Source organism: Bubalus kerabau, chromosome 16 (assembly GCF_029407905.1).
Source record: "Bubalus kerabau isolate K-KA32 ecotype Philippines breed swamp buffalo chromosome 16, PCC_UOA_SB_1v2, whole genome shotgun sequence".
Taxonomy (NCBI): Eukaryota; Metazoa; Chordata; class Mammalia; order Artiodactyla; family Bovidae; genus Bubalus; species Bubalus kerabau.
Window position 1 is genome coordinate 10,098,800 of NC_073639.1, and position 26,571 is coordinate 10,125,370.

The window sequence follows — 26,571 nt, forward strand, 5'->3', positions numbered from 1 at the left end:
CTAGTCTACCAAGAACGTAAGTTCCGTGAACATAGTGGCTTTATCTGCCTTGATCATTGCTGAATCCCCCGTGTCTAAGAATCATGCCGAGCATATTGGCATGCAAATAATTATTTCTTGCAGTTATGCATACACTGGTGTCTGAAGTGGAAAAGGAAGCAGAAAAAAGAACTGAGTTAGGCGGTTCAGAAAGTCTTTACGGAGATGTCAAGGTCATTTACTGCAACCCGACAGGTTAACTGGTATATAAAATCCCAGCCAGGTTTCTCAGCTTTCGATCTCTGGCACCGCCTGCTCTCTCTCACACGTGCTTACAGCTACAAACCTCCCCAACTCCCCGCTAGGAGGAGTCACACCTTCCGACCCAGAAACCCTCCCATTCTCCCGGCTATTTCTGCTTCCCTCCCCCTCTTCGCCCGGTTCCCGAAGCCTTCCGGTCGCAATGCTCTCTGGTAATAGTAGTGTTCCGGTCCGAGTCTAGGGTGGTTTATCTAATTTCTTAGAACTACGTTTCCCAGAGAGCCATGCAGCAGAGGGAGGCTGTGTCACCTGACCAGGACTCGGGAGAGACAATGGCGGCGCCCATGTTGCGCTGGTGCTGTCCTGGAAGGCGTTTTGCTTTCGCCCGGGTTGGCTGCGGTTCTTGCCACAGAAGAGGGCCTCCGACTGGGTCCACGTCCAACGGGAAAAGAGGGCAGAGCTCAGTGGCTCAGCAGCCCCACATCACAGCCCAGAAGCCGAGAAAAGGGTATACTATTTCATACCAGTATTGCCCACTTAAGTTGAGGTAGAACTGCGGAACTTGGGAGATGATGGCCACTACAGACTTCCTTGGTGGCTCACACGGTGAACCGTCTGCCTACAATGCGGGAGTCCCGGGTTCGATCCCTGGGGCGGGAAGATCCCCTGGAGAAGGAAATGGCAACCCCCTCCAGTATTCTTGCCTGGAGAATCCCATGGATAGAGGAGCCTGGTGGGCTGCAGTCCATGGGGTCGCAAAGAGTCGGACACGACTGAGCAATTTCAATTTAAAGCCCAGCCTTAGGTCTGGACGTTTTGGTGGGCGGGAACGTGTTGGGCTGTATGTTGCAGCCCTGAAACCTAAATAAAGACAGGAAACTGGCTGTCTTATCAGTCCCTACCCCACATGTAAACCACTGTCTTCAGATAGCCTTATTTGGGTAATTTGAGAGTGTAAAATAGCAAATGTTTTTTTAAATGCTTCACAGACAGAAGAGTGGTTCAGTCACCTTAACTAGTAGTCAGCCCGGTATCAATAGAAGTGGGATCTTATTTAGCTGACATGTATTTAGCACAACTACGGGCCAGCAGTGTTTTAATAGTAAAAAGGAGCCTTTACCTACAAGTTCTGGATGGGTGGCTTAGAGTTAGAAAACACCACCTATCTGTGGAGGCCTTTCACGTTGAACGTGTGTGTGTGTGTGTAGACCTAGGAAGATGCAGCCGGTATGAGATCTTCCCTTTGGTTGTGTAGAGACTGTTGGTTATTTTGCTCAATGTCCTCTGAACAGCTGCTTATATTTCACTATATAAGACCTAAATGATTTCTTTTTAAGTGCAGAAACATAAGGCATGTGTCAAATATTCATTTTTTCCTTTGAGATAGTTAGGTTGCTGTTATTTTTGCTTTTCTTTTTTAACAGAGGGGAAAATGTCCAGAAGCACTGGTTCTGTTCTTTTCATTAAATTAGGTTGTTTCACTGTGAAAAGTGAATGAAAAGTTTTTTCGCTTATGTAATGAAACTGCAAAAAAACATTGAGTAAGGTTTTAGTGAATGCAGATTTCTGATGACTTCTTAGTTTAATTCCTCTCAATTATAGTTTGTGATTGCAAGCTTTAAAATTCCTTAAAAATAAGGAATTCACCAGTACTATAAATACAGAACTTCATGTGTTGAAATGATTGAAACAAAACCAAATGCATGTAAATAAAAATTTTGATAATAGAGAAAATTGCTTGAGAGAAGAGCAGAATAGGAACAGACAGAATATGGAGAGCGCATGTGTATACCAGACCATCTGCAGATTGCCCAGGATACATGGGGTTGATAATAACCCATGGAATAAGCACACTTAGATGAACCTAGGGAGACCTGTGTATGGGATGTTCATACAGACCCAGCAGAGTAGGAGTGACCAGATAAGAGATTATTGTAGCATTTAAACTGCACTATTGCAGCTTCTTGGGTTTGGTAGCAATTTAAGTTTAAAACATGTAAAGGAACCTGACACTAAATGTCTGGAATTTAAAGTGATTTGGGGAACCAGGGAAAAAAAAAAAAGCCACTTGTGATGATTTAATGTTTTCCTTTGTGCAGAATTCCGAAGATCATCATTTAGTAGTAATCCATTTTATCTGTATCACCATGGTTACTTTACTTGCAAACCATTGTTAGAAAATGAATTCAAAACATGACTGATAATTTCCCTTCCTTTTTAAATAATGAGATGTACAACTATTTATTTACCATTAATTCTCTAGTAGTAAAATCCTGTTTCCATTAATTCTAAAAATGTTCACAAAATCAGCTTTCTCTATGTACTGATTAACTGACAAAGGACAGTTAATTTAGAAAATGGTGCTTCTCATTCAAGTCAGCCAAGCAGTCTCCACCTGATAACCATTTCTCAATTGTTTTCAGATGCCATATCGTTCCTTTCTGTTACCTGGTTTGCACAGTGAACTCTTCTTATGCCATGCTATAAATGAATCTTGCTTTGCCAGTCTTCTTGGTGTTCATTTTGCATTGCTTTTAATTTAGTCACCCAATACAATGTAACACATTTTTTAAAGTAGAATATACAGTTTTAATAAGTTAAAAGCACAAGTAGGAAGTATTAGTAACATTTGCAGGTTAAGCTCATAGAAACTCACTCATGGTAATAGATCGAACCTAATGACTTCTTAATCATTATGTTCTCCTCCTTAGTGAACATGAATGGGCTGCGGTGGTAGGATTGGAAATTCATGCCCAGATTGCCTCCAACTCCAAACTCTTTTCTGGATCTCAAGTCTGCTTTGCAGCTCCTCCCAATTCTTTGGTATCTTTTTTTGATGCATCTCTACCTGGAACTTTGCCGGTAAGGTTTTTATTTAATGCTGTTTTCATTTGCAAAATGGTCATCCTTCACTGATAACTCTTAGGAAATACTTGTTTAGGAAACTTTGAATGAAGTGGGATGGACTAAATGTTTTCTAAAGACTCCTCTCTGAATTCTAAGCGTAAACGTCATCCGTTTGTTCATACATTCATGCACTCATCTCACACACAGTTTAGAATGTCTGCTGAATACTAGAATGTCTGTGCTATGAACTGAAATAGAAAGATGAGCAACTATTTTTGTCTTTGAGAAGTTCAAAGGCGCGTTGGGGAGATGTGTCCTGTGTGAGTACTGTGTGGTTATTCCTGTGAAGGTCATAAGCACAGTTTAGCTTTGGATCCCCGAGGAGGGATACCTAATTCAGTATGAGGACTGTTGTGAGAAATTAGGGAAGGGGTGTGGTTCGTTAAGGAAAGGTCGTTGGGGGAGGTGGTGTCCCAGCTAGCTGAGAAGCCAGGTCGGAGTCAGGCAGGTACCTGGGGAAGGAGGAGAAGTCTGGCCAATGGAAGCAGCATATGTCACGTGATGTTACAGTGTAAGGTTCATAATGATTGTGGTTTTGAAAGTTAAGAAGGGCTCAGTAACACAGAAAAAGTCAACCATATGATGCTTTGAGTTAATCACTGATCTGTCTGCTCCTTTTCACTAAAACCCAAGGAATGACTGGGTCCAGGGTACTCATCAGCAAGATTTTTAACATGTATTTCCATATAGGTGGTTTAATTTTTGAAGAAAAGGATGGAAGGAACAGTGTGAATATTTGGGTTAATACTTGGCTCATAGTCTGTCCAGGACACGCATTATCAGCTGGATGTGGGGTTTCCTGCCAGCCTTTCAGGGAAAGTGTATCTGATGGTGATGGGAGCAGGGAGTGGTTGTCCTGAGTGAATTCCATGCTCTCTAACATTTAAATACACATGAAAACTGGTTAAACCGAACTCTGGCAGGAGTGCAGGGGCAGAAGTTTACTTTTCCCAAAGTCATGGCCCAGAGAAGGTCATGGGCAGCTGCTCCAGTGTACCTGCTGTACTCAGGGTTTTGGTTGTCCTGGGGCAGCGTGTGTGTCTTGGAATAGTTCCTTACTTGCACTTAGTCCTGGACCACCCCTATGCTTGTAAACCATATCTAGCTGCTGCTGCTGCTAAGTCGCTTCAGTCGTGTCCGACTCTGTGACCCCATAGACGGCACCCCACCAGGCTCCGCCGTCCCTGGGATTCTCCAGGCAAGAATACTGGAGTGGGTTGCCATTTCCTTCTCCAGCGCATGAAAGTGAAAAGTGAAAGTGAAGTCTCTCAGTCGTGTCCGACTTTTAGTGACCCCATGGACTGCAGCCCTCCAGACTCCTCCGTCCGTGGGATTCTCCAGGCAAGAGCACTGGAGTGGGGTGCCATCACCTTCTCTGAAACCCTGTGTAGGGTCGTCTTTGAATTGCTGTTGGGTCTTTCTGGGAGAAGACAAGCACAGGAGTGTCGTACCCTCTTTTCTCACTCCCTTCCTCTGCCTTAGAGCATCTGTTTATGGAGAGATTGTTTTTGTTTGTGAAGAGTTATAGTTTACATTTTTCAGTTATAAATGTATAAATTCTCTTTGCGGGCACAGAGTCAAATATAGTAGAAATAAATATCTATATAGACAAACAATTCATCACTACACCTTTCCTTTCTTCCTTCTAAGCTCAGAATTTTTTTTTCCCACATGGTGGTTCATTATCAAGAGACTAGACTTAACTGCAGAGTTCTTTCTAGGTTTTTCCAGCTGGGAATGTAGCATCAGTTCAGTTCAGTCACTCAGTCGTGTCCGACTCTTTACAACCCCATGAACCGCAGCATGCCAGGCCTCCCTGTCCATCACCAGGCCTCCCTGTCCATCACCAACTCCCAGAGTTCACCCAAACCCATGTCCATTGTGTTGGTGATGCCATCCATCCATCTCATCCTCTGTCGTCCTCTTCTCCTGCCCTCAGTCTTTACCAGCGTCAGGGTCTTTTCAAATGAGTCAGCTCTTCACATCAGGTGGCCAAAGTATTGGAGTTTCAGCTTCAGCATCAGTCCTTCCAGTGAACACTCAGGACTCATCTCCTTTACAATGGACTGGGGATCTCCTTGCGGTCCAAGGGACTCTCAAGAGTCTTCTCCAACACCACAGTTCAAAAGCATCAATTCTTCGGCACTCAGCTTTCTTCACAGTCCAACTCTCACATCCATACATGACCACTGGAAAAACCATAGCCTTGACTAGAGAGACCTTTGTTGACAAAGTAATGTCTCTGCTTTTCAATATGCTGTCTAGGTTGGTCATAGCTTTAACATCTCTTTGCAGCTAAGCAGGTTTTCTGTAGTTGTGGCTGTGTGTGTGCTAAGTCTCTTCAGTTGTGTCCAACTCTTTGTGACCTTTTGACTGTAGTCTGCCAGACTCCTCAGTCCATGTAATTCTCCAGGCTAAATGTGGTCAAATGTTAGAGACAATTCAAAGTAACTAAATGTCAGCATGCCCTGAAAGATGTCTCATCGTGCCCTACAGAAGAAGATACTTTCCCAGGTATAAGCATTATCAGCGTGACGGTGAAGGTGTTTGGGACATTGAGGTGTTGAGAGCTTGACTTACAGTTATTAAATGACAGTTGAAGGCTAGAAATCCAGTTTGCTTGAGCTGGGATTTATTTTTCCTTTTTTGGAGTCTACCACACTCATGGTTTGAGCAGCCTAATGGATTCTCTCAACAGAGCTCATCTGCCTCTTTTTCAGAAATGCTTCTGTCTTTTAAAAGACATGTTTTAGTATGTGACCCAGGTTATACCAGAACTACCAGAATAAGATGTTGTCACTCTCACAGCACTTCAAAACCCAGCGGTGTATCTATATAGAAGTTTTAAATACACTGAAACATTGAGACAGTTGGCCTTTGGTAAGCCTGTGGAGCTGGTTTATTGATGCTCTGATAGTCTGACTGCATTTGGTGATTTTTGCACCAAAAATGGTGACCATTTGTCAGATACGCTGACTGGATAGGAAGAAAGGGCAGCCGAAAGAATTTAGGTTAGAGTGTCAAGTCTTTTTCTGTAGACCAAATTCATTTGCTGCTGGCCCATTACAGAGAAAATACAAGAAAGTGTCTTTCGGTAGGTATGTGATGCTTCCCCTCTCGCGATTGTGTCTTTATTCATTCGCTCAACTGACATTTATTGGATGCCTCCCATGCACTAGCCATCGTGGAATCTCTAGTGACACAAGCTTTGAAGAAGGTAAAGGATAGAGGAGAGTTTCATCCTCGTGAGCTTGACACGTGAGCAGGCAGTCGCAGTACCGTTCAGTGAACTTGCTGGTAGCGGGAATACAAGGAGAGACATTTAACACAGACATGAGGAATTGGCAGAATTTGGCCAGATAAAAGTGAATGGGAAGTACAGAGACCAGAAGAAAAACAGGACATGGCTTGATCTAGAAGCTGAAAGAAATCTGATTCGTTGTAGCCCTGGAGAAGAACATGGCCACCCACTCCAGTATCCTTGCCTGGAGAATCTACGGACAGAGAATCCTAGCAGTCCATGGGGTCACACGGAGTTGCACACTACTGAAGTGACTTAGCACGCATGCACACACACATGCATTGTAGCCTAGAACTTGAATATGGCGTGGCAAGAGGTGAAGCTGGCGTGGAAAGCGTAGTCTGTACCACACAAGCTTCGCTAAGCAGTGTGCATCCCACTGCAGAGAGGTCCAGGGTCAAAAGCTCCAAGGGATGGAGCGTTCTGAAAAGGAGTCAGTATATACAGTGTCAGACTTACTAAGAGTCAAGTGAGGTGAGGCCTGGGCAGGGGCCATTGGCTATTAATGGGGTATCCTTTGCAAGAATGGCTCCAGTACATTGATGGGGGTAGGAGGAAGGTGACGGAAGATAAGCTCAGGGGTGTTGAGGGAGAGGTGAGAGCTGAGCAGCTATTCCAAGAAGTTTGGCTCAGGAGGGAAAGAGGATGCGGGAGAGGATTCCCTGGTGGTGCGGTGGTGGGGCTCAGCGCTGCCACTGCCAGCGCCTGGGTTTGATCTCTGGCCAGGAAACGAAGATCCCGCGAGCTGTGCAGTGTGGCAAAAAGAAAGGAGACCAAAAAACATGACTTCCCACTGATGATATTATTGTATTTAAAAAAGGGAGTGGAATTCCTCAGTAGTTCAGTGGTTAGGACCGTTGAGCTCTCACTGCCAAGGCCTGGGTTTGATCTAGTTGGCCAGATAAATAAATACAGAGAGGTGATTTTTTAAAAAAGATAGGGAAAGGGATAGTTAGGGAGTTTGGAATTTATGTATACACACTATATTTAAAATGGACAACCAACAAAGATCTACTGTATAGCACAGTGCAGTCTGCTCAGTGTTACGTGGCAGCCTGGATGGGAGCGGGGTTGGGGGAAGAATAGATGCATGTATATGTATGGCCGAGTCCCTTCACTGTCCGCCTGAAACTGTCAACAGCATTGTTAATTGGCTATGCTCCCAAATAAAATAAAAGGTTTAATTAAAAAAAAAACTTCTCAGTTTCCTTAATGTTGGAGAAACTTGAGATGGTTTTAATGATGATGAATTATAGTCAACAGTAAGGTAACATCCCCTTAAAAATATGTTAAGAAGGTAGATCTCATGTTAAGTATTTTTACTGCAATAAAATACAAAATACTGCAACAAAACACTTTTTGATGCTGATGAGGAGCCAATGACAAAGGGGCAATTAAAGAGGTTTTTGATTAATGTGGCAAGTTGAACATATACATGTTAATCTGCCTGTCTCCCAGCCCCAAAGAAACCCCACAGAAATGACAGCCAAAGAATTCAAATGTTGTCAACCTGTGAGAGAATGGGAGAGGAGACCAGATTGCAGGAGAGAAGGTGGATGCAGGAGGGCCTGACTTAGCAGAAGGGAGTTAAGTGTGAGCCAGGAGAGGGACAGAAAGCCTGCAGAAAGAGCACTGGTCAGGAAGGAGCTGTGTGCCCTGGGCAGCCCCAAGAAGGGTCCCAATGTGAGATCTGCAGGTATTGTGGAGGGCCAGGGGCAGGTGAAGACAGAGGGGTTAATTCATCGTCTAGATTCAGAGCAGTTAGACCTGAGGTCCTCTCCCTGCCCTTTACAGCTGCTCTAGCCCCACAGGGATGTGCAGTCTGGGGGGAAATTCAGCTGCTGACACACTCCCCCAGAGATCCAGGCTCTGGGGTCAGACCGTCCGCACTCTGCCCGCGCCCTTTCCAGCATGACCATCTCTCCTCTTTCTCGCCCCCCGCTCCTTAAGCAGCAATCCACAGGAACCTGACAGAACTTGACATTTAGGGGGAATCTCAGTTAAAAAAAGCCCATCACTGACTCAGTGGACATGAGTCTGAGCAAGCTCTGGGAGATGGTGAAGGACAGGGAAGCCTGGTGTGCTGCAGGCCACGAGGTCACAAAGAGACAGACATGACTGAGGGACTGAACAACAACAGTAAAAAAGAAAACCTCCCCAGCCACCTCACTGATTGTCCTAGTGTGAGGCCACCAATCAACAAGGCCTGGATATTTACATAGAACTTTTAATCAGCATTTTGGTACCTTACTTTAAAATAGAAATTGACAGCCCCAGATCACCAGACATTTGAAGAAATTCTCCAACGTAGCAGACAGGGCCCAAAATAAAAGGAAAACTGAACAAAATCAGAGGCAACAGATAATGCATAGGGTAAAAATACTTTAAAAGCTTTTATAAATATCCTCAGAAAGATAAGAGAAGGTAGCTGTATCTTTGAAACAGGAATATGATACCACCTTGTTAAAATAAACAATCAGAACAGAAGCTTTAAAATTAGGATGGAAAAAAAAAAGTCCAGAAGAGTCAGAATATAAAATCAGATCTTTCAGAAAGAGTAACACACATACAATGAATTGGACAGTAGGGGGGAAAAAATAGGAAATTGAGAAAATCAATCCAGGACGTCCAACCTCTGATTAATAGGAGTTCCAAAAGAGGGGAAGTAGACAAGAGAAAATTGTCAAACAGATGACACAGATGAATCTCTCAGAACTGCAGGACACGAGTCTCCAAATCAGAAGGGCCTGCCAGTGACCCAATACAAGGAATAAAAATAGCCTCCCAGGGCAGGCCTGCCATCAGGAACCAAGGGAACACAACACCAGTGAAAACGGATGACTGACGGGAAGCTGCTGTGTAACACAGGGAGCCCAGCCTGGCACTCTGCGACCAGCTAGCGTGGTGGGGTGGGAGGGAGGGGAGATACATGTACATATGACTGATTTCAGCTGTTGTAAGGCAGAGACCAACACAACATTGTAAAGCAGTTATCCTCCAATTTTAAAAAATCTGACAACGACTCCAAAAGAGAAGAGACTAGAACTAAGAGCAAAGGCCTGGGAATCAGTCCTGTTGGACTTCTCAAAGCAGCACTTAGAGCTGGAAGATGATGGATTAAATAGTGCCTTTTAAAATCGTAGGGAAAAAGTCATTCTAACCTGGAATTCTGTGTCCACCACTACAAATCAAGTGTAGCCGTAGAATAATTATATTTTCAGACAGGCAGGTTCTCGACAAATCATCTTTCCAATAAAAAGGAACCTGCTGGAGGCATGGAGAGGTTCTGGCTTGCTGGCTGTACTAGACACCTAGAGAGCCTAGCAGGAGAGGAGGGGACGGCTGTGGAACAGAGAGGCTTCCAGAAAGAAAGGGAGGGCGGAGGGAACAGCAGGTATCTAATGCTGTGTAGATAAGAGATTTTTACAAGGAAACCAGAGTCTTTCATTGATTTTATTGACTTGTAGTTGATTTACAATGTTGTGTTAATTTCTACTCTACAGCAAAGGGACCCAGTTCTATGTGTGTGTGTATATATATACACACACACACACACACACACACACACACACGTTCTTTTTCATATTCCTTTCCATTATAGTTTATCATAGGATTTTGAGTATAGTTCCCTGTCTATAAAGTGTATGTGTGTGCATGTGCTAAGTCACTTCAGTCATGTCCAACTCTTTGCAACCCTATGGACTGTAGGTCACCAGGGTCCTCTGTCCATGGCATTCTCCAGGCCAGAATACTGGAGTGGATTGCCATGCCCTCCTCCAGGGGATCTTCCTGACCCAGGGATCAAACCTGAGTCTCTTATGTCTCCTGCATTGGCAGGTGGGTTCTTTACCACCAAGTGCCACCTGGGAAGACCTTGTTCATCCATTCTATATGTAATAGTTTGTATCTGCTGCATCACCGACTCGATGGACGTAAGTTTGAGTGAACTCTGGGAGTTGGTGATGGACAGGGAGGCCTGGCGTGCTGCGGTTGATGCGGTCGCAAAGAGTCGGACACGACTGAGCGACTGAACTGAATCCCAAATTGCCAGCCTATTTCTCCTCCACCTTGCCCCGCCTTGGCAACTACAAGTCTGTTCTCTATGTCTGTGAGTCTGAGAAACTGGAGTCTTAGAAAATAATCAGAATAGGCAATAAAATGAAAAGCCTACAAACTCCAAGAAGAAGCAAAACATTCAAGAAAGGAAACGTGATTGGAATGTACTGAGCAGCTCAGCAGACACATATTTACATGATAATAACAAACACCAACCATTCATTTAACAAAACCTGTGATGTAATTGGGATATTGGCAAGTCAAAGAACTAAATTGTTATCTACCATAATCGGAAGTCATGTCCTAAATTGATAAAGTAAGAAAAAAAGTAACCTAAGGCTATGTATGCTTTAGGAATATTTTGGAGCCATCGTTAGGAGCAGCCTCTTTCTCCTTTTCAGGCCCTAACTTGATTGATTGGTTTTTGTTTTTGTTTAGTTGGCTGTTGTTATTTCTTTTGGCTTTTTGTTTTTTTAAATAAGGCAATGAATGAAAGATTTAGAGCTCCCAAGAGACGGATGGATTATGAGGTAAAAAGTTTTTCAGCAAGGTTTTTGTATCAAGATAATATTAAGTAAAATAATCAGATATTACCTCTGCTGATTTCTCGGCCTTCTGATGGTGAAATTTTCTCTTTTTTTCCCCTGAAGTTGAAACAGTGACCGCACCCCACCCATTCCCTATTACTCCCTATTACGGGGAAAGGCTCGTTCACGTTCTAGACCCTTCACGCCCAGGCTCAAGCACATGGAGGTGTCCCTACTTCCCCACGGGTGGGGTGACCTGCTGACTACCAACCTGGCTTTCCACTTGAATGCCATTCAGGTCATCATGGGCTTGCACTTAGGGGTGGCTTATTTTGGTCTTAAATGGATAAGTGATAAGCATGGGTAAATTCCATGGGACAGAGTAAGATATAAAAGTGTTGCAAAACATCTCACCTTGTAATTTACATAAATTATCTCTTGGGAATGGCATGGGCCAAAGTCTAGTGGCTTCATATTCCAAAAACAACCATGTTGGGTTATGGGGACAGTTCATCAAATCTGTCTTCTTCCCAGGTTAAGGCAGGATTGTCTCGCGGCAAATGGCCAAGAGCCATGCCCAGAAAGTGATGCCTTGTCCCAAGGTCCCCTGGCACAGCTTATTACTTAAAAATAGGAAGATAAATACCAGACACGACAGCTCAGAGATCTGAAGGTGGTTCAGGACTGTCGGGGGGTGCGGGTGGGTGGCAGGAACTGCTGATTTTCCTTGTAAGTTATAAGGAAATTTATACATTCACGTAATATTTTGTTAAACAGTTGAAACTTAGATTTAAAGGAGTGACGTATCGGGGAGAGAGTCATTGATAGAATTGGGTTCCTGAGAAAGCGGGGGCTGTCCCTGGAGCTGAAGAAGACAGCTCTTGCCCTGCAGCCTCAGGGAAGGTAGCCCTCCAGTCATGACTGGAGGCAACTTTCGGGGTGGGTTGCGGAAGCTTGGGAGGCTTCCCTGGTGGCTCAGACAGTAAAGAATCTGCCTGCAGCGCAGGAGACCCGGATTCGATCCCTGAGTTGGGAAGATCCCCTGGAGAAGGAAATGGCAACCCACTCCAGTATTCTTGCCTGGAGAATCCCATGGACTGAGGAGCCTGGCAGGCTACAGTCCACGAGATCACAAAGAGTAGGACACGACTGAGGGACGTTCCCAGCTCCCTTCTGATTTCTCCTTCTCTAGCTAACACTGTCTCTTGGATCTCACGCTCCTCGTCGGTGCTCTTTCCTGCCTGTGTTAGTGTGTTTGGATTTGGGGTTTGTGGGTGAGATGCTCTTTCAGCTTGTCTGTGCCTCCCATCATTCCTGTTTCTCCCTGGCTCTTGAGTGACAGTAGAGAATCCCAAGCTGACAGGTCTGTCTGCTCAGCACCCAGAAGACTCGATTTCCTTGTCGTCAGGCATTCGTTCCTGCGAGAAGTCTGCTCCTTTTCGTGATCCCTCTCTGATGGCTCTGGCCAGGATGCGTCCAGGAATGGAAGTGTTTTTATTTGTCCTGCTCGGTGCTCTGTGTGATTTCTCCGCTTACAGCCTCAGCCCAGGACTGGGGCTGCGTCACTGGCGGGACTCACAGTGGCTCTGCTGGCCTCCTTTGGGCTTAAGGGATGGTTTCTCCATTCGTTTTTGGGCCCCCACCTGCCACACTGCCGGGGCGATGAGCCCTTCAAGCCCCACGTCTATGCCGGCACAGGGCCAGGGGCTCTCATTGCTCAAGACTGTCTTTTCACCCGAGGCCTGAGGTGGTTGCCTCTTCCATGTGAACCCCTCATTTGGTGGCACGAGATTTTCTGGCTGGACCAGGATTTCGTGGCTCCTGTCAGCTCCCTGCCCCAGTGGAATCCCAGCCTTGACTTCTTTGCCTTAGGTGCTTGAAATCGCCAGCATCTGGTATCTCTTCAGCCTGGTTAACAAGGTTAGCGGTAATAAGGTCCACTCACATTTCCCGAGTGCTTTCTTTATGTGTGTGTACTTGTTTTAACCTTGTCAACCCCTTGGGGCAGTTTCTGTCAATATCCCAGTTAGGTAGTAAGTGGAGAAGTCAGTCTGTTGTTCCATGTCCAGTTCTAACTGTAACTTCTTGAATTGCATACAGATTTCTCAAGAGGCAGGTGAGGTGGTCTGATATTCCCATCTCTTTCAGAATTTTCCACACTTTGTTGTGATCCACACAGTCAAAGGCTTTGGCATAGTCAATAAAGCAGAAATAGATGTTTTTTTGGAACTCTCTTGCTTTTTCCATGATCCAACAGATGTTGGCTATTTGATCTCTGGTTCCTCTGCCTTTTCTAAATCCAGCTTGGACATCTGGAAGTTCACAGTTCATGTATTGCTGAAGCCTGGCTTGGAGAATTTTGAGCATTACTTTACTCATGTGTGAGATGAGTGCAATTGTGCGGTAGTTTGAGCATTCTTTGGCATTGCCTTTCTTTGGGATTGGAATGAAAACTGACCTTTTCCAGTCCTGTGGCCACTGCTGAGTTTTCCAAATTTGCTGGGATATTGAGTGCAGCAATTTCACAGCATCATCGTTGAGGATTTGAAAGAGCTCAACTAGACTTCCATCACCTCCACTAGCTTTGTTCATATTGATACTTCCTAAGGCCCACTTGACTTCATGTTCCAGGTCTGGCTCTAGGTGAGTGATCACACCATCATGATTATCTGGGTTGTGAAGATCTTTTTTGTACAGTTGTTCTGTGTATTCTTGCCACCTCTTCTTAATATCTTCTGCTTCTGTTAGGTCCATACCATTTCTGTCCTTTATTGAGCCCATCTTTGCATGAAATGTTCCCTTGGTATCTCTAATTTTCTTGAAGAGATCTCTAGTCTTTCCCATTCTGTTGTTTTCCTCTATTCCTTTGCACTGATCATTGAGGAAGACTTTCTTACCTCTTCTTGCTATTCTTTGGAACTCTGCATTCTAATGAATATATCTTTCCTTTGCTCCTTTGCTTTTCGCTTCTCTTCTTTTCACAGCTATTTGTAAGGCCTCCTCAGATAACCATTTTGCCTTTTTGCATTTCTTTTCCATGGGGATGGTCTTGATCCCTGTCTCCTGTACAATGTCACGAACTTCCGTCCATAGTGCTTCAGGCAGTCTGTCTATCAAGTCTAATCCCTTGAGTCTACTTGGAAAGGAGTATGTCAAGGCTGTATATTTTCACCCTGCTTATTTAACTTATATGCAGAGTTTATCATGAGAAATGCTGGACTGGATGAAGCACACACTGGAATCAAGATTGCCGGGAGAAATATCAATAACCTCAGATATGCAGATAACACCACCTTTATGGCAGAAAGCAAAGAAGAACTAAAGAGCCTCTTAATGAAAGTGAAAGAGGAGAGTGAAAAAGTTGGCTTAAAACTCAACTTTGAAAAAACTAAGATTGTGGCATCTGGTCCCATCAAATCATGGCAAATAGATGGTGAAACAGTGAAGACAGTGGCTGACTTTATTTTTTGGGCTTCAGAATCACTGCAGATGGTGACTGCAGCCATGAAATTAAAGGATGCTTGCTCCTTGGAAGAAAAGTTATGACCAACCTAGACAGCTTATTAAAAAGCAGAGACATTACTTTACCAGCAAAAGTACGTCTAGTCAAAGCTATGGTTTTTCCATTGGTCATGTATGGATGTAAGAGTTGGACTATAAAGAAAGCTGAGCACAAGAATTGATGCTTTTGAACTGTGGTGTTGGAGAAGACTCTTGAGAGTCCCTTGGACTGCAGGAAGATCCAACCGGTTCATCCTAAAGGAAATCAGTCGTGAATATTCGTTGGATGGAGTGATGCTGAAGCTGAAACTCTAATACTTTGGCCACCTGATGTGAAGAACTGACTCATTGGAAAAGACCCTGATGCTGGGAAAGATTGAAGCAGGAGGAGGAGGAGACGACAGAGGAAGAGATGGCTGGATGGCATCACTGACTCAATGGACATGAGTTTGCGTGAACTCCGGGAGTTGGTGATGGACAGGGAGGCCTGGCGTGCTGCAGTTCATGGGGTTGCAAAGAGTCGGACACGTCTGAGGCGACTGAACTGACTGACTGACTGGAGAAGTCAGATTGAAGCACCGTAATCCGACTTCCAAATTCATACCATTGCCCTTCTGCCTCGTGCAGCTACCCCTGGGTGATGGGGACCCCAGGGGCTTTCCTTCTTGCTTTTGAGCTTGAGTGTGTGTATTGACACATTCCTCTGTGTACGTGTCTGTGTGTGCAGACACAACACTTGTTCTCGTCCCCGTCTCCGCTCCCCGCCCCGCCCAGCGTGTCTGTCCCGCTGGCTCTGCCTCACTTAGGCTGCTGTCTTTGCAGCGGTTACAGCCTCCTCCCCGCCTGCCATTCTGATTAGTGACCCTTCCTCTGAATGTTTCTTAGGACTCCAGGCATTTTTATCTTCTCATTTTACCTTTAGTTTTAGAATTATGTGGAATCCCATCATAAATCTTCAGACTGGAAAGGTCACTCGGCCTATTTTCCTGCTGGTAGGCAGGATTACAACTAAGCTAAAAACAGCATTCTTTGTTTTTATTAGCCAGCATTCAGCTTCATTCATTACCTTGACCTAGTAAAACCCCTTACTGTGATACAGAATTTTCCTTAATTTATTAAATCATTCTTTGTGTATAGAATTATAGACAGAATCTTAGGTTATTTCTTCGAGTCAGTTATTTCCTATTTATCAATGTCATTCCAACTCTCATAATATTTTGTATGTGAGATGAAAATGGGAAGAAAAATAGGAAAGGAAATATATGTTTGATAAAATGTCTAGAGATTTACAGCTCTGTTTCTTTCATAATTTGCTAATGTTTCCAGCAATGGCGGGATTTCAGCAAACCATCAAGTGTGCTTGAAATATATGCCTGTGCACACCACAAGCGCATGCACGCGCGCGTGTGCTCACATGCTCACTTTGTTGTTTGATGTGCTCGCCCCCTCGTGGTGTCGATCCCCAAGCAGGAGAAGGCAAAGCAAAGAGAATGTTGTTGCTTTGCTAGTGCCGGCTGCTGGGTGACTGGGGCCAGGAGGTACCTGCTGCTGCTTACCAGGCTGAGCGGCATTCCACTGATGAGAGGCCAGGACATCTAACACATTGATAAACAGAGCTGGTCAATTTCATTAAAAAAATTTCTAACTAATAACTCTGATCTTGGTTTGCTTGTTTGAAAGTGCTTAGGTGTGCACAGCATGGAACCTCCTAGTAACTCTGTCTCTTGCTTCTAGAACTGGGGAAAGGGCTATGGAAGCCTGCAAGAACAGGCTCCGCTTTTTTCAGGATCAGGATTTTGCTCTCTGAAAAAACACTGGGGATGGTAGCTATGGCATGAAAACTGGAACTGGAATATTGTTTACCCCATTTTACAAAACTTTCTTTTATTCACAAGAATGTTACTTACGATTAGCAAGCAGAAGGGGAATGAAGAGGGAAGATCTGATGTGATGCTGCCTTCTGGGGTCTAACAGACAATGTGGTTATCATGCCTTAATCTGGTGATTCCGTCTTGAACGTGTATGCAGATCACTCTGAAAGGGATCCTGCCCCTTTAAGAAATGATAATATGAATGCCTTTTTAACATTAGTTTATTTTTTAAATTTCTTATGGAAGATGTATTATCTGGGTAAATCTGCAATATCCTAGCTCTCTGAACATAGCAGATATTGGTAATAACTTTTGTTTTAAAGGGCCTAATAGACTTAGAAATACTTAGCTAGTTCTAGTGAGCATTAGGCTTAAGCACTTTTCTGACTCTTAATTCAAAGTGTAATTATAAACATTTTTTACTTCAAAACTTCTAAATGGAATAGAAATGCAAGAAAGCAGCATTCGGAAAAAAGTGTTTAAATTCATACATTTATAATCAGATCTCTATTTGCTTCTCTGTCCATTCACACTTAAATGATGGTTGGTTATTTGACTAAGAAGACAAGATGAGACAGTTTTCTATTAAAATGTTTTTCCATTTCAATGACTTGCTTTAATGTAATCTGTAGAATTTATAATTACATTGTGTTTTCACACGCTAATCTTGCCACTGTCTGAGCCATTGTTACACTTTTCCCTCTTTCCTCTGTGCAGGGCAGTGTTCCAGGGGTGCAGTGTTTTGCCCCGTGGCCTCTTTTGCCCTCTGCAAAAGAGGTGTATCTGTGAGTTCATGCACGCAAGTGTGGAGAGGCTCCCTTTCAGCTCTTGAACCCTCTGACGGTCCTGACTTGCCCTCTGTCTCACTAACTGGATGTCCCCCGTGGACTTGGACGACCCATGACAACGAAGGACTTTCACGTCCAGTGGGCGGCATGGCCTCTCCTCCCGCAGGGAAGCATTTAACTCCTTTCCTGTTTTGGATACTTTGCCAGCATTCGGTGTTTCTGTTTTTAATTTTATTAATGTCTTATTACTTTTCTTTTTGGCTGCACCAGATCTCGGTTGCAGCAGGCAGGGTCTTTGCTGCATCTCGCGGGACCCTTTCTTGTGGCACGCAGGCTCGGTGGTTGCGGCACAGGGGCTTAGTTGCTCCGTGGCCTGTGGGATTTTAGTTCCCTGACCAGGGATTGCATCGTATCCTCTGCACTGCAAGGCGGATTCTCAACCCTCACAGAAGTCCCTCTCGGTGGTGCTTGAAAGCTTCCCTTCACAGCCATCTCCCTTCCCTCCCCGCTGCCCTTCTCGCACGCAGAATCCCCCACGGGAAATCTAACTGTGAAAACCAGTGCTTCTGTGTTCTGTCAATACGTATTTCACAGCTGATTGAACATCCTTTATGTGTGTTGTTTATGAGGATTTCTGTGTTTGATTTAAGGTTCTAAAAAGCAGTTCATGGATCTTTTTCAAGGCACCTGACTGTACCTTGCACAGAACACGTATATAATAAATATTTCTTTGTATAATCGCAGACACATATGAGTACATGCATGAGTCCATAGGAAAGAATTTTCCAGATATCTAAAACCCTTTTGATATGTTTTAACTTCTTTATGGGAATCTTTCTAAATGCATTTTCTACTTTTCTGCTTTTAAATAGAGTGTACTGAACATAAGCTAACCTTTTCTTGATTGCTCAAGGTTATCAGCAATATATTTTGTAATATAATGGTGCCTTCAAGGTCTACTGAGGTGTGTAAAATTATCTGATCCATTATCAGGAAACGGCTAAAGATAGCCATTCTTTTTAGGCTTCGTAGTACAGTCTTTTTCCTTGTTAATGCAGTCATATACCTCTCACCTCCTTTGTTAAGCTACTGTCAATATATTTGATTCTAGGAACCCCTTCTTGCCCATTTTTCACTTCTTGGTTATTCTGATCTGCTCCAGTCCAGAAAGCTAGATGACTGCATTTCTTAATGTAAGTAGGAGTAGGCTCTGAGTAGAGACCTGTCCTACAAAATAAACTACATGAATAATATGAAACTAGTTAGCTTCTCAATGTTGTACACAGTATGAGAATTAGAATAGGAAAAGATCCCAGAAATACGCCATTCAGTCCTTTTAACTTAGATGAGAGAACTGCCTGGCAGTTACTCAGTTACTTCTTGTCCCAGTCAGGTTTGAACTCGTGTTTCTGGTCTGTTAGTGTTCAGCCTTCAGTCTCTGTTCTACCATAATTTCTGGAATTCTGATTTATGTAGGCATGGTATATTTCAGAACACGCACACCATTAACAGGTGTATATATGATAATGTTACTAGATACCTGTCCACATGCTACACAAACACAGGCATTGACTGTTCAGCAATGATGCTCATTGTGAAAGTCGCTCAGTCGTGTCCAAGTCTTTGCGACCCCATGGACTATACAGTCCATAGAACTCTCCAGGCCAGAATACTGGAGTGGGTAGCCTTTCCCTCCTCCAGGGGGTCTTCCCAACCCAGGGACTGAACTCATGTCTCCCACATTGCATGCAGATTCTTTACCAGCTGAGCCACAAAGGAAGCCCAGGAATACTGGAGTGGGTGGCCTGTCCCTTCTCCAGGGGATCTTCCTAACCCAGGAATTGAACTGGGGTCTCCTGCATTGCAGGCAGATGCTTTACCCGCTGAGCCATCAGGGAAGCTGATTGTATGTGCTGTTTATTACAGTGTCCACTAGGTGAGAGATCTAAATCTGGGGAGAGAGAAAAAGGAAGAGTGCTGCTTCAGAAGAAGAAATGGGTGAAAGGAGATCTAACCTAACAAGCTACCAATTCAGTGCCCTAGGGCGACCTCCTGCTCTGAGAGCAACTCTGACTGTGGGCAGCTCCCAGCTGTACATCTCACTAGGCAGATAGTGGCCATAAGGAAATATTCTTTTAGGATCTTCTATCTGTGCTTATTCTAGGAAATTTTCTCTACATTTTCTTCTGGTTCACTAATTATTTCCGTTATGTATGCTCTGTTCTTTAATACAGCCATTGAGTTTTTTTTGTTGTTGTTAATTTCACTGAGTATCTTTCGTTTATAGAAATTCTGTTCTCTTAAATTTCTCCTATCTTTTTGAAAATACCTTGTTCTTTTATCATGTATTCAGTTCTTTATTTCTTTGGTAATTTTAAATCTACTTATTCTGTGTTCAGAAATTCTATTACATGAGGTTCTTGGGATTTCTTGTTCTGCTTTTTACATGTCTCCTAATTCTGGCTAACGGTAGATGATGTTCCTGTGTATTTTGTAATTTTGGATTACGAAGTCAGGTTTGACAGCACTTCATTAGAGGGAATCTTCTGGCTGGGTTGAGAGCAACTCTGCAAAGAGCTTGTACTTTGGCTTTTGCCAGATACCCCAGGTCTAAGCCTTTTTTTCATGTTTATCTCTTAGCTTGGGGTTCCTAGACCACACAGTTAATAAATTTGAACGCCAGGTTTGCCTGAGAGCAGGTTGTGGCAATCAATTTTCAGAACAGACTTTTATGCTTCATTTTAACCTAAGTCTGGGCTGAGACTTTACTAAGATGGAAACATTTCAGGAGGGAAAAGTGAGCATGACCATGTAGCTGGGACTGCAGCCCAGGGTATGAAGGTGGGTGATTCAAGACTTTGAATGGGGCACGAAAGACATCTTTAACGACTCTCTCTCTTTCCTCCTGCCTCCAAGCTGTGCCTCCCTTCTCATCACAGCTGAAGCGGAGATGTGTACACCTTCCTGCTCATCTTCTCTGCCCTGCTGTCACAGACACAGATGAAGTAATTGATCCGATCAGATCAGATCAGTCACTCGGTCGTGTCCGACTCTTTGTGACCCCATGAATCGCAGCACACCAGGCCTCCCTGTCCATCACCAACTCCCGGAGTTCACTCAGACTCACGTCCATTGAGTCAGTGATGCCATCCAGCCATCTCATCCTCTGTCGTCCCCTTCTCCTCCTGCCCCCAATCCCTCCCAGCATCAGAGTCTTTTCTAATGAGTCAACTCTTCGCATGAGGTGGCCAAAGTACTGGAGTTTCAGCTTTAGCATCAGTCCTTCCAAAGAAATCCCAGGGCTGATCTCCTTCAGAATGGACTGGTTGGATCTCCTTGCAGTCCAAGGGACTCTCAAGAGTCTTCTCCAACACCACAGTTCAAAAGCATCAGTTCTTCGGCGCTCAGCCTTCTTCACAGTCCAACTCTCACATCCATACATGACCACAGGAAAAACCATAGCCTTGACTAGACGAACCTTTGTTGGCAAAGTAATGTCTCTGCTTTTGAATATGCTATCTAGGTTGGTCATAACTTTCCTTCCAAGGAGTAAGCGTCTTTTAATTTCATGGCTGCAGTCACCATCTCTAGTGATTTTGGAGCCCCAAAAAATAAAGTCTGACACTGTTTCCACTGTTTCCCCATCTATTTCCCATGAAGTGATGGGACCAGATGCCATGATCTTCATTTTCTGAATGTTGAGCTTTAAGCCAACTTTTTCACTCTCCACTTTCATTTCATCAAGAGGCTTTTGAGTTCCTCTTCACTTTCTGCCATAAGGGTGGTGTCATCTGCATATCTGAGGTTATTGATATTTCTCTCGGCAATCTTGATTCCAGCTTGTGTTTCTTCCAGTCCAGCGTTTCTCATGATGTACTCTGCATATAAGTTAAATAAACAGGGTGACAATATACAGCCTTGACGAACTCCTTTTCCTATTTGGAACCAGTGTGTTGTTCCATGTCCAGTTCTAACTGTTGCTTCCTGACCTGCATACAAATTTCTCAAGAGGCAGATCAGGTGGTCTGGTATTCCCATCTCTTTCAGAATTTTCCACAGTTTATTGTGATCCACACAGTCAAAGGCTTTGGCATAGTCAATAAAGCAGAAATAGATGTTTTTCTGGAACTCTCTTGCTTTTTCCATGATCCAGTGGATGTTGGCAATTTGATCTCTGGTTCCTCTGCCTTTTCTAAACCCAGCTTGAACATCAGGAAGTTCACCGTTCACATATTGCTGAAGCCTGGCTTGGAGAATTTTGAGCATTACTTTACTAGCGTGTGAGATGAGTGCAATTGTGCGGTAGTTTGAGCATTCTTTGGCATTGCCTTTCTTTGGGATTGGAATGAAAACTGACCTTTTCCAGTCCTGTGGCCACTGCTGAGTTTTCCAAATGTGCTGGCATATTGAGTGCAGCACTTTCACAGCATCATCTTTCAGGATTTGAAATAGCTCAACTGGAATTCCATCACCTCCACTAGCTTTGTTCGTAGTGATGCTTTCTAAAGCCCACTTGACTTCACATTCCAGGATGTCTGGCTCTAGGTGAGTGATCACACCATCGTGATTATCTGGGTCGTGAAGCTCTTTTTTGTACAGTTCTTCTGTGTATTCTTGCCATCTCTTCTTAATATCTTCTGCTTCTGTTAGGTCCATACCATTTCTGTCCTTTATCAAGCCCATCTTTGCATGAAATGTTCCCTTGGTATCTTTGATTTTCTTGAAGAGATCCCTAGTCTTTCCCATTCTGTTGTTTTCCTCTATTTCTTTGCATTGATCGCTGAAGAAGGCTTTCTTATCTCTCCTTGCTATTCTTTGGAACTCTGCATTCAGATGCTTATATCTTTCCTTTTCTCCTTTGCTTTTCGCTTCTCTTCTTTTCACAGCTATTTGTAAGGCCTCCCCAGACAGCCATTTTGCTTTTTTGCATTTCTTTTCCATGGGGATGGTCTTGATCCCTGTCTCCTGTACAATGTCATGAATCTCATTCCATAGTTCATCAGGCACTCTATCTATCAGATCTAGGCCCTTAAATCTATTTCTCACTTCCACTGTTTAATCATAAGGGATTTGATTTAGGTCATACCTGAATGGTCTAGTGGTTTTCCCTACTTTCTTCAATTTCAGTCTGAATTTGGCAATAAGGAGTTCATGGTCTGAGCCACAGTCAGCTCCTGGTCTTGTTTTTGCTGCCTGTATAGAGCTTCTCCATCTTTGGCTGCAAGCTCTTTCCAAATTCCCCCTAGTTGTGCAAGAATGTACCCTCTTACCCATTTCCTTTAAAAGTTCCCACTTTCCAAAAGCAGTTCATCCTTAATGAATTGTTTTTTTGTGTGTGGAAGTGATGATGCCATCTCGTTCCTCTCAAGGAACAACAAAAAAGCAAGATAGTACAATTCAGAGGAACAGCAGGGTACATCTGTCTTTTTGAATGATGGGTGTATGCCCAGTTGGGGGACTGCTGGGTCATGTGGTAGTTTTATTCCTAGTTTTTAAAGGAATCTCCATGCTCTTCTCCATCGTGACTGTATCAGTTTACATTCCCACCACAGCACTATTTATAGTAGCCAGGACATGGAAGCAACCTAGATGTCCACCAACAGATAAATGGATAAAGAAGTTGTGGTACATGTACACAATGGAGTATTACTCAGCCATAAAAAGGAATGCATCTGAGTCAGTTGAACTGATATGGGTGCTTGTTATAGAAAGTGAAGTAAGTCAGAAAGAAAAAAAAATTTAATACATGTACATGTGTGTGTGTGTGTATAAAATCTAGAAAATGGTACTGATGCACCTATTTGCAGGGCAGGAATAGAGAGATACAGATGTAGAGCATAGACTTGTGGACATACCAGGGGAAGGAGAGAGTGGGACAAATAGAGAGTAGTTTGGACATATATACCCTGCTGCTGCTGCTGCTGCTGCTGCTGCTAAGTCACTCAGTCGTGTCCGACTCTTCGCGACCCCCTGGACTGCAGCCCATCAGGCTCCTCCGTCCATGTGTTAAATAGCTAGCAGGGGGAAGCGGCCGTATAGCACAGGGAGCTCAGCCTGGTGCTCTGTGATGACCCAGAGGGGTTGGGTAGAAAGGAGGCTCAAGAGGGAAGGGATATTTATATATCCTTACAGCTGACTCATGTTGTATGGCAGAAAGCAGCTCAACGTTTAAGCAGTTATCCCCCAATTTAAAAACAGCAGGTTTTGGCAAAGGCAGCCCACGAGGAAGCTGAGGGTTTGTTTTCCTCTCCACCACAGTCTCTGGGAACCCACGGGACTTTGTCTGGCCTTCTCCCCAAGTGACTGTTTCTGATACAGCCTCATGTTTCTTTCTGGGAAGGGACCACCTCCAGGCAGCATCCTCATCTCCCCAGAGATTCATCCTTGAGCAAGAAACCTTCAGTGTTGAGCTTAAAAAGGGCTTTTTACCTATTTACCAATTTCCACATCCCATCATGCAGGTTTATTTTCCCTTCAAAATATGCCCTTGGATGAGACATTGAGTACAGCAGCAGCAAGCCCTTGTTAGAGAAGCTAGTGCTCTGTTTATAACTCTTAACTGTTCAAAATGAATTTGGTGCACTACTCCACCCACAAGTCTGTATACGAGAAAACAAGGTGAGAATGTGTGAAAAATAAACCACGAACACATTACCGAAGGTGCCCAGGGGTATGCAAGCTCAGAGGTGTTTTCTTGAAATAAATATACAGTAGTTTAAAAAAATTACCTAACTGTGTTCTGTGACAGTTTTTGTCTCTGCCATTCAAATGGGCAGTTCATATAGGCTTTGTTCTGGTGATTTATTCTAGAAGCCGATAATAAAAATGCAGCCTGAAATCATGCAACTGGATACCATTCATTTTTCTTCCCAGGACAGGTCCAGAGCTTTAAAACACTGCAGCAGACCTGTCCAGGCTCTGCCCTCCCAGCGAGGCAGCCCTGGCCGCGTCAGCCAGCTGCCTCCAGCTTCCTCTGCTCCTTGGAGCCATTGGTGATGCTGGTGGTGGTCGCGGGGGAGTGGTTTCTGGGTTGGCTTCATGAGTACTAGAAAAGTGTTTCCAGGAAGATGTGTGGTTTTAGGGTGTCAATAAAAATAATACTGTCTTCCCATCTTGAGTCAGAAAAGTGAAAGAAAGTGAAGTCTCTCAGTCGTGTCCGACTCTTTGCGACCCCATGGACTGTAACCTACCAGGCTCCTTTGTCCATGGGATTCTCCAGACAAGAATGCTGGAGTGGGTTGCCATTTCCTTCTCCAGGGCATCTTCCCAACCCAGGGATCGAACCCGGGTCACCCACATTGCAGGCAGACACTTTACCGTCGTCGCGAGGGAAGCCTCTTGAGTCAGAACCAGTTGAGATATCAGCATAGTGTTCAGACAAATGGAGATGAACCTCTGGTTTCATTACCAATAATAGCTTGATTGAAAAATGTAACGATACATCCAAATGGCTTCTAGTACTTTTTGCATCCCCCTGAAGCATAGACCTTTCACTTGTAGAAGGCTTATCACATGGCCAGAGCAGACCAGAATATGCCATCTTGGTGGGCGTGCTGATCAGAAAGAGCTCACACAGGCTGTGTCCTGGTGATTTATACCAGAGCCTGTAATAAAAATGCTGGGCCATAAGGAGCTGGCCACATATGCTCAATTCCTTTTCCCAAAGTTGCTCATTACAAAAGTCACTCCTTTTTTGAGGACAAAAGAATATGGACTAGAGAGCAGAATCCACGAGGAAGCATGGGGGCAGGAGACTGGAGGATGCTCAGTTCTGCCCTCAAAAGCCTGAGCCAGTTTCTGGGAGGAGACGTGAGGTACTCTTTTTTTGTGGGGTGGTTTCCTTTGGAATTCCTTCTCCACACTACAGGAATATACGTCTGTTGTTTGAATAAATTGTGTTCATTTTTCAGTGTATCTTCAGCTTCATATTTAGTTTGGGAGGAGGAGTTGGCGACTCTCGGCACTGCAGCATCTTGGGGAATTTTTTTCCTTTGCTCTTTGAAAGACCTTGGCCAAGTGAGGAGGTCGTTTGCCGTTGGCATCCCAGTACGCCAAGTGTAGGCTTGGCCGTTGGCATCCCAGTGTGCCTAGTGTAGGCTTGGCCGCTGGCATCCCAGTGTGCCTAGTGTAGGCTTGGCCGTTGGCATCCCAGTGTGCCTAGTGTAGGCTTGGCCGCTGGCATCCCAGTGTGCCTAGTGTAGGCTTGGCGATGCGGCATTGTCAGTGCGGTCAGGCGGGGCTCCTCCCAAGAGGGTCTCTTACTCGTGGCAGAGGGTTCTTGCTAGTGAGCCTTCCTGTTTCCCAGGCTTCTGCCGCTCGCTGAGTCCTTAAAATAAGGCCTGACGCTGGGGCAGGGAGAAAAAGTAGGAATCAGGAAAATGTTAGTGTTCCCAGGAGGCTTAAAAGTACTCTCTTCCAAATATTGATGCGTGGATCTCTTTTCACAAGTAGAGAAGCAGGAAGCATAATCAATCAAGAGTCTTTGTCATGCTCTGCAGCTTTGTTAGGCAATACAGACAGACAGTAATATGTGATCGTCAATTGCGTCTCAAATTTTCAGTGTTGTTTGCCAACTCATAGGCCACCCCAGTGAGCGAGGTCAGAGGCTCCAACCCCAATTGATAAGAGAAGAAATTGAGGGCCTTTTGGACTTACCCAAGGATACGAGGAGGTCAGAAGCCCAGTTAAAAATAGAAGAGAGAATTGCCTGGTTCCCATTCTTAGCATAAAGCACCAGACTGCATTCCCTTCTGCAGAATTTGCTAATTGTTCATTTCCCAAGAAACACAGCAGGGAATTTTTCCTTTATAGCTGGTTGTAAACATTTAAGATGCCTGTCATCACTCATAACTTGTTTTTACTTATCACAGCTAGCTAGCCCTCTTATTTACGTATTTCTTGTTCTCTTACATTTTTATTTCTATGCAGAGAAGCTACTGTATATGAAAGCACCTCGTAACTTGCGAGTGGCATGTAAATGTTACCTGATGTTATTGTGGTGCTCATACTCTTAACATTACAGCATTAGAATATCAATACAGACATGCTTCCTTCCGTTTTACAGTGGCCGGTAGGGTTCGGCACTTAAAATGGCACAGCACACGTGAATGACAATACAGAGTTTTCCATTATAGATTTTTTTCAGAGAAGCAAAAATTGAGAAGTTACATGTGTGTTTACATAGTGAGACAACAGAAGAGAAACATTAACAGCAAATTGGATACCTGTTCAAGTTTGGGGGAAGCTAAAAGTATTTTCAACTAGAAAAGATACAACTGGGGAAAATTATCTTCCTACCAGGTAAAAGAGCACACACATCTTTCCTTTGTATTCTTGTTTATATAAAAGTTGTCTATATGCAGGATTTATATACTTATATA

The 26,571-nt window shown here is 44.0% G+C and overlaps 1 protein-coding gene across 5 annotated transcripts in view; it reads left to right on the forward strand.

Moving 5' to 3' along the window:
- The first annotated feature begins 425 nt into the window (after positions 1-425).
- The window catches only part of GATB (glutamyl-tRNA amidotransferase subunit B), a 119,784-nt gene continuing 93,638 nt past the window's right edge, over positions 426-26,571 (forward strand). For 2 of the 5 annotated variants that reach the window (XR_008703593.1, XR_008703594.1), the window contains exons 1-2: positions 428-748; positions 2,952-3,102. Coding sequence is in view for 3 of the 5 variants with exons in the window: in XM_055550638.1 (XP_055406613.1) it covers positions 525-748; positions 2,952-3,102 (375 nt within the window). In the remaining 2 variants the exon portion in view is untranslated. Of the gene's footprint in view, positions 749-2,951; positions 3,103-26,571 lie in introns of all 5 variants that reach the window. The other 3 variants (XM_055550638.1, XM_055550639.1, XM_055550637.1) reach the window with 3 other exon arrangements.